The sequence below is a fragment of the Hylobates moloch genome, unplaced genomic scaffold (genome assembly GCF_009828535.3).
Source record: "Hylobates moloch isolate HMO894 unplaced genomic scaffold, HMol_V3 SCAFFOLD_1246, whole genome shotgun sequence".
NCBI classification, from domain to species: domain Eukaryota; kingdom Metazoa; phylum Chordata; class Mammalia; order Primates; family Hylobatidae; genus Hylobates; species Hylobates moloch.
The window spans coordinates 4,139-12,461 of NW_026653521.1; the positions used below are offsets into that span (position 1 = coordinate 4,139).

General features: G+C 40.3%; 1 protein-coding gene and 1 non-coding gene across 2 annotated transcripts; both read right to left on the reverse strand.

Annotated features, from left to right (window-relative positions):
• Positions 1-239: 239 nt before the first annotated feature.
• Positions 240-7,742, reverse strand: LOC116464671 (small ribosomal subunit protein mS39-like; the record flags this gene model as incomplete). Its single annotated transcript, XM_058435149.1, has 10 exons — positions 240-909; positions 1,238-1,393; positions 1,820-1,861; positions 3,387-3,535; positions 3,999-4,084; positions 4,940-5,031; positions 5,125-5,202; positions 5,955-6,061; positions 7,268-7,296; positions 7,640-7,742. Coding segments are annotated over 10 exons (933 nt in total), but the record flags the coding sequence as incomplete, so codon positions are not given.
• Positions 2,374-2,510, reverse strand: LOC116464672 (small nucleolar RNA SNORD94). Its single transcript, XR_004246984.1, has one exon. It is a non-coding gene; the product is annotated as a small nucleolar RNA SNORD94 (small nucleolar RNA).
• Positions 7,743-8,323: the final 581 nt, after the last annotated feature.

Sequence of the window (8,323 nt, forward strand, 5' to 3'; positions counted from 1 at the left end):
CATTTAAGTCATAGTGGTAAGAGCTGCTAGAAGTAGTCATTACCAACTTGATTACCAGCAATACACAATGATGTCAAGAAGACATTCCACATCCTTCTGTCATCACTAGCTCTCATTTCAACCACTAAAATAGGTACCAGCTATAGACAAAAAAAAAGGGAGACATGAAACGTTCATGGCTGTTCAAGTTAGAAAACAATGGCAGCGGCTATATTAACAGAAATGCAAATGTGTACACTAATTACAACATTTATTTACAGTCATTTTTACCAGTTGTGCAGCCTAAACTGCCATTATCTTGTTTAGTCATTCCTAAGATGCATTATTTCTGACATCAAAATATCCTGAAATTGGGAAACTACTGACCCAACCCCAACTGTGATAGAACTGCATGAACACCTTTCTAAGATGAAGGACCAGCATCACAGCAGCACATCAGGCCAACAAAGGCAGAAGTCCAGCAGCAGGAGAGGGCAATCGCACGATGACAGCATCGTGAGGTCAGCTCACCGACACTGTAGGTGTGCAGGCTTATCCTGATGACAAGAGCCATGGACCTCACCACGTATCTGAAAACTGCAATGTTGCTACTTAAATGCTAAGCCTTTAATGGTGCATTAATAGATCGTTATTAAGTAGCAAATTAGCAGCTTAAATCTACATAAGTCAGCTGTGTACTGACTGTACCTCACAGTAACAAATTCACCAAATCTATATCTTGTCTTCTTTGTAACAATGTTAAATATTCGTATATCTCAGTTCTCAGGTGTGATTCCAGCAGCTATGGTGAGGCAATTGCTGCTCCTGAATCTCCACCTTCATTTGCCTTCACTGGTGTCACTGTCGCTGTCACTGCTGCTGTCAGTATCACTGTCACTGGTCAATGCAGTTAGGTTACCTAGGGCTTCCCTGTTAAGAAAAGAAAATGGAGGATTACACTGCAATTCAACTGGGTGCTGGGGTTCTCGGTGTCTCTGACATTCACCTATAGCCTGTCAGTTTTGAAATCAGAAAAAGGGACCCTGCAGCTGCATCAGACTATATTAGAAACAAAAATGTTCTAACAGTCAAATCTATAGGCTTTCCTGACTTGCATGACAAATGAAATAGTCATTAAATTACTACATTCTGACTTTTTGCAAGGAAATAGAAGGGATAGAAAGCTATGAACATTTTGAATGGGCAGATGGACGAAAGGTCTCCATTTTACAAACTTTGCTTCATGGTGCCCACTTACTTTTGTTCCTGGTTGATTGCAAAATCACTCATTACTCTCTGGGTGAGGCCCTCACAAATAGGTAAGCTGAAGGCACTTGCCAGCTTTACTACTTCAATGGCCTGGGAAGGGCTGTTAGACACTTTTGCACTGTCCATAAGCTCATTCAGCAACTCACTTCCGTAAAAGAAAGGCAAAGTGTGAACTTTCTCCAACCCCTTCAGTAAAATATTTATAGGCAAGATCCAGTGTAAGTTCAGTAACAGAATTCCCAACAGTATTTCTGGAGACAAAATTAGATGAAGTCTAACATTTATTTTTATTTGTTTCCAGTGAGGTTACAAAGTCTACAGGGCCAAAGGGATTATCAACATTCATTCAATATGACTTCACGATGATCTATTCAATGTAGCCCCAATGGATGATGATCCATGAGCACAGATAAAAAACTGCTTGCCTCAGGATGCCCTGGATAGTAGGGAGTTGATGGTATGCTTGCCTAACAGCAGAGTGCCCAAATGTAGTGGCTAAGGCTGGTGAAGAAATTCCAAATGTGGCTACTTCCAGGCTGTACCCAAAGAGAGCTGGTTGATTTCAACTTACCTAGGAATCTTATTATGCTTCCTGAAAAGCCCCAACATTTTCCTGCTCAAGAAAGGAAGATTATGAATACTATTAGAAAAACAAGGCAATCAGATACTATAGCTGTCTTCCCTCTGAAATCAGAGACTAAATGCCCTTTTCTTAACTATACTGTAAGCTCCCAAAGACACACATCTGTGGGCTCTACTAGCTCCCAGCCCTGTGTGTACATGAGAATCACTGCAGGTGCTTAAACTCCCCAAACGAATCTACACTGCAATTTTCACAGGTAAATCTGATATGCTGCCAATGTCGAGATTTGCTGGTATAGGTTGAATATTCCTAATCCAAAAATGCTCCAAAATCGAAAACCCCATACACTTCTGGTCTCAAGCATTTTGGAAAAGGGATACTCCAACTGTATTTGTCCTCTTGTAGAGGACCACCACTGTCCTTCTAAGCAGGGAATCCATCCTGTGCACAGCTGGAAAAGAGGCATAGAACAGAACCATGCTGTTTCCCTCTCTTAAAGTATGGCAGGCGTTCAGTCTGTCTTAGAATTCTGTTATGAAGTGCAGGCTCAGATTGAGGCAACAGTCTCATGTAAGTGCTCCCCATCAGCCTGCCACACGCAGGACAAAGGAGAAACACATACATTCAGCTCCCATGACTCAGCTGAGGTCCGTACCCCTGCGCCAATCATCACAGCCTGGTCGTATCAAGTGTGTGCCAAACTGCCTGCGCTAACAACCAAATGCAAATGTCATACGTCTCTGTCACTAGCAGTATAGTTGCTAGAGAGACGTGTGTGAGCCACACCTCAAAAACAAGCCTTCATCATCTTTTCCTGGAGATAGTTGACTAGCAATCAGATGTTCAAATAAAGTTACTTTCTTGTACAAGGAGCCATGCACAAGCACCCCCCACTTATGACTCTCAGAACACACATTTATATACAAAACAAAATCCAGGAAAACCACCTGTCACTACCTCTACAAAAGATCCTTTTGCTCATTTTTGGAAACATGAATATGCATAAGGTTCCCATTCACAAACACTAAAAATTAGTATGTGAATGAAGTGCTGATAAAAACATAACCAGAACACAGTGGCACCAACCAAGGATGGGTTGTGGTCAAGGCCAAGTTTAGTTAATGTGCGTAAATGCCAGCTTCCAGAAGTCTAAGTACACAGCCCACATTTTAACCTGGAGAGTGGGATGGGAGAAGCATCCAAAAATACTTCAATAACCCAAATGACCAAAACATTTTCAAAACTACGTTTCTTTGATCATATATTTCTTTGATCTTTAGTCAAGCGGAGTAATGAGGTTTAGTGACTGACTTGTCCATAGACATATAAAGTAGAAAGATAATTCTCAGCCTATGGTTTCAGAGAACTATGCCTTATCTCAACTACATCATGCATATTGTCTTCTTCCAAAAGTTTGCTTTTTAGTTGGTATTTGCAAGTTCCCGAATCAAATACTTGTTATATGGCCAAATGAAAGAACCTCTACCAGCGTAGGTCAATGTTTTAGATCCAAATACAAAAGCTTCTAAGTGTATACTTGTGATACTGTACTCACCAGGCTTCCTGAGTTCTCCCAGCCCTTAAAAAGAGGATAGCTATACAGTTGAGAGAGGTGGCTGGCCAATCCTGAGCAGTCTGTCTGATGGGTTGGCTTTCATACGCAGATTTGATATCAGCAGCACAGTCAGCAAATGCCACCTGAAGCTGAGAAGCTTTAGGAGTCAGCAGAACTGCCTAACTGATTTTATGAGAATTTCAGTTCAGGAGACTTAACACAGGATCCTTAAAATCTGAGCAATGCATTTTACCATTTGAATATATTATGTGTATAGCACACAAGTAATTTAATAAAAAAAGGACCCTGTCCTAAGTATTTGGATTAGCCACAACTTTCAAATTCAGCTATGCATTTCCTTTGTAGATGGAGATTTTTTAAAAAGCAAGCTGAAGACAGAAGCTAATTTCATGTTGCTTGCTTTGGACTACAGGAAAAAGGGCAACTTTAAGAACAGATTTCTGCTAAGGGCAAGATATGTTTAGATGTATCATCACTCAAATATGGGTTTGGGTGGCAGAACTCTCCAAAATGGCAGGTGAAACCGGGGAAGCTAGCCTTAAGAAGACCTCAGTATGGGGGGATATACTGGCTGGTGAGTTACAGGCCTACCTCTGGTGGGTGCCTGTCCCTTGCCATGAGCATCGGGATCTCTTCTCTCAGCTCGCTGCGGAAAGCATGACCATATTCTTTACTATCTTGAAACAAGAAAGGAACAAGGAGTGATCATTGTTATGTAAAACCAACACTCTCTTGTTCACTGTCAACCTATTTTTTGGTGGGTAAAAATAAGTTGCTGTTATTTATTTTAGGCTTATCCCAGGATTCCAGAAACCCACCAGGATTCACAGTGGAACAAATGTAAAAGCCAATGCCTGGGCCTTGTTCCAGTGACGTGTTCATCACGGCATGTGCACTACATGGGAGCGGCCACCAGCTCCACGTGGTAAGACGTTGTTTTATAGCACTTGGGAATTTTTGATATACTTTTATTACTCATTAGAGCAGTCGTGTGAAGCAGGAGGGCAGGACTAGAGCCTACTGACTTTATAGTACAGTAGTCACCTAGTGAAAGATACAGAGTATCTATTTCATTTTGCAGCCAAGTTATACACATAAGACACACACGCGCGTGATTCGTGATGCTCATGGCTATTACTTGGAAACATAATCATCACTGACTGTGGTTAGCAAAGTGAGGTAACACTGGCACAGAGGAATCACACAGGCTTTCGGGTCAAAAACCTTTATTCAGATTTAGGGTCTGCCATGTCATTAGCATTTATTTTCTTTGGGTCATATCCCACAACAGGTGCACAAAACTCAGCTCATTCCTATGTCACGAAGGGACTGACTTAAGTCATTTTCAACAAATTTTTCTCCGATAGCCAACATGCAACATGAGCACATGACCTTGAAGTAGATCTCAACTAACACATTCAGTTCAGTCAAAATGGAAGTTTTCATCCCTAACAGTAATGTTAGCACATTCATTATCAAAATAGAGGATACTGAGGTGAGATGCACCTGGGCACATAAAAAGTAAAACTGACCTTTCCAAATTTTAGGAATCACTTCTAGCCGATTGGCCACATCCAATGCTTGGAGAAGATGTATCAATGTTTGGGAGTGGGGAAAGTAGACCCGATTAAGTGAAACACATTTTTAAAGCATTAATCTGCAGAAACCCAATTCATCAAGAATGATAAATAACAAGTAATAAATGAACTATCTTACTGAAGGTATCAGGTCCTCATACCACTTCAAGGTGACATCAATTTGTTCCATTAGACAAATCAAATCGAAGAACTTGGAACTGTGATGAAGGCAAAAAGTATGTCTAGTCTAAAGTCTCTATGTCTAACAAAAGGGGAAATAAGGATTTAAATTACAGCATATTATATGTTACAAAGAATTTCAAAATACTTACAAGTTGAAGTTAAATGAGCCAATTATTTGGTTTAAGAGCTGCCAGTATGTGCTGACTTCTCAATTAAACACCCTACCCTCGACTGGTCATTTCTGTTTCCTCTGTATACTCTTAGGTCATAGTGAATAGATACTGAATTTCAAATTCATTTTAAAAACATTCAGCGTGAAACAAGGATTTGGATACACAGAAAAACAATTCTCACACATCTGTTAACATGCTGCCCTCTTAAATTCATGTTCTTATCTGCCTAAAAGCAAACCCATTTAGGGAGTATCTCTGGGTTCCAGTATCTTGATCTTTGAATACAAAAGCAAGGGAGGTGAGAGGAAATCTTCAGGGCTCACCATGCTATAGTTAAACTTGAAAATGTAAAATGAGAGTGGGTAGAGGAAAAAGATATGTGGATTTTACAGTGTTGCAGAAAAAAAAAAAGAAAACCCTTAAAGGACACAAACTAGTCTTTCAAATCTGGCAGTTTTACCACTGCTTTAATTCCTAAGTGCTCAATTAACATGTCCTATTTGATCATTGGCATGCTGCCTGAAACCAGAGGTGAGGTATGAAGGGACGTCAACAGCCTCCCACTTGCAGAATCTGGTAGCTCATGAAAAAGGATACGTTTCCAACACACTTACTAATAGAAATTACGATGATGTTCAAGTCCAATGAATTTCCAGTTGTCTCCGGTATTTAAAAGGCCATGTATTTGGTAGGCAAGTTCTAGATCTCTGAGAGATGAGCACTGAAAATTTGCAAGTAGTAAGTATCACTCTGATACCGTCAGCCGGTGGTTCACAAATAAATAAAAACAGTAGAGCATCTTGTGAAAATACTTAATGTTGACTCAACGTATTATTGGTTGACAGCAAATAAGTTACAAGAAATGGGGGGGAGACAAATCCCAAGTTCTGTGAAATTTATTACAGTATTATTTTAATTTAGCAATTATACCATTAGAAATTAATCCTATAACAACACCTGGTCAAGTGCACAAAAGACACCTGTAGTGCAGAGTCTGGACTAGTAAAAATCTCCATGAAATAACTCCAAAATCTACTCACGGGAAAGTTAAGCTATAGTTCTTACTATGAAATACTGATTGCTGTCAATAAATAAAACACCCTGAAAGTATGCCTGGATATACATACACTTGAGTACCCACAGTAAAAACCTTGCGAGGATCCACACTAAATACTAGGTTGGTGAAAAGTAATTGTGGTTTTTGCCATTGAAAGTAGCAGCTTTTGTAATTGCGGTTTTTGCCATGGAAAGTAATGGCAAAGGCCACAATTACTTTTGCACCAATCTAATAGTAAAGCAATTAAATTACCCTTAGGGAACTGGGTTCATCCTAAAACTGCTTGAAATTTTTCCTATGATAAGCATGATTAAACAAATTAAAATAAAAACCATTATCAATTTTAACAGGCAAATCTGAAATATTATGAAAATTCATAATATTCAGGGGCATGAAAAACGTCAATGTAAACAATAAACAAAGGGTAGGGATAGTATGAGATTGAAAAGTACAGATTTTAGGCCAGGCGTGTTGGCTCAGGCCTGTAATCCCAGCACTTTGGGAGGTGGTCAGGAGTTCAAGACCAGTCTGGTCAACATGGTGAAACTCCATCTCTACCAAAAAAAAAATACAAAAATTAGCCAGGCATGGTGGCGCACACCTGTAGTCCCAGCTATTCGGGAGGCTGAGGCAGGAGAATTGCTTGAACCCAGGAGGCAGAGGTTGCGGTGAGCCACTGTACTCCAGTGTGGGTGACACAGTGAACCTCCATTTCAAAGAAAAACAAATTACAGATTTTAGAGAAAGAAGAAAAAACAGAAGCAAAGACATGAACACAAGAGTTAGAAAGTGAACAGAACCAGGGAGAACCCTCCAGTTACAGATTAATTTAGGAAATGGATAGCGAATTAATAAAGAAATGATACTTACTATGCTCATGGCTGACTGAAAAAACTTATCTGAAAATCAAAGTTCACAAGAGCTTTGGTTACAATGGATAAAATATATTTTCAAGTCAGTAACATTAACAAAAATCCTGCCAACAAAACTGGTAACATCAAGATAAAGCTAAGAACGTAAAAACTTGAGAGGCAGGAACGTGCCACAGACATTTTGGCTTTCTCAGAAAGATCATGGCAAATATTACTAAGCTATATATACCTACTATGTACTCAAATTTATTTAAAAATAAAATAAAAAAATACTTCTAAGCTATAGGGATCACAAGGCCTCTAACTGGCACTCAGGGAAACCAGCCCTCTGTCTTTAGAGGAGGAAAACACAAGTGATTTCTATACATACCATCATCCGGGTCCTTTGGAGAAAATCTCTTTCCCATTAATTCATTCATTATATCATAAATGATGAAGGATGATCTCTTTGAAGGGTTTCCTGCAGAACAAGAAAGCAAATGTGTTTAATCCACTTCCTTTACCACCACCAAACTCACAGTACCTAATACAAAGGGACACATTTGTCCTTCCTCCACCTCCAGCCTGGGTCCTCGCATAGAGCTGGGTGGAGGCCAACGCTTGCTAAAGGAACCACTATACCCTGCAGAGAGCAATTCTCTGTAAAATCTGGAATAATCACAGGTCTCCGTTCATGTGCTCCACTGAGACTTTCCCCTTCCTTTAGTCTCTTCATATGAAGCCTGACTTACTGGAGTAGGCCGCAGACAGTAACACACACTCCTTCACCAAAACAGCATACTTAGAAAAACAAATTTTTTTTTTTTTTTGAGACGGAGTCTTGCACTACTGCCCTGGCTGGAGTGCGATGGCACAATCTCGGCTCACTGCAACCTCCGCCTCCCGGGTTCAAGTGATTCTTCTGCCTCAGCCTCCCAAGCAGCTGGGACTAAGGACCCCGCCACCACGCCTGGCTAATTTTTTGTATTTTTAGTAGACACGGGGTTTCCCCATGTTGGTCAGGCTGATCTTGAACTCCTGACCTCGTGATCTGCCCGCCTCGGCCTCCCAAAGT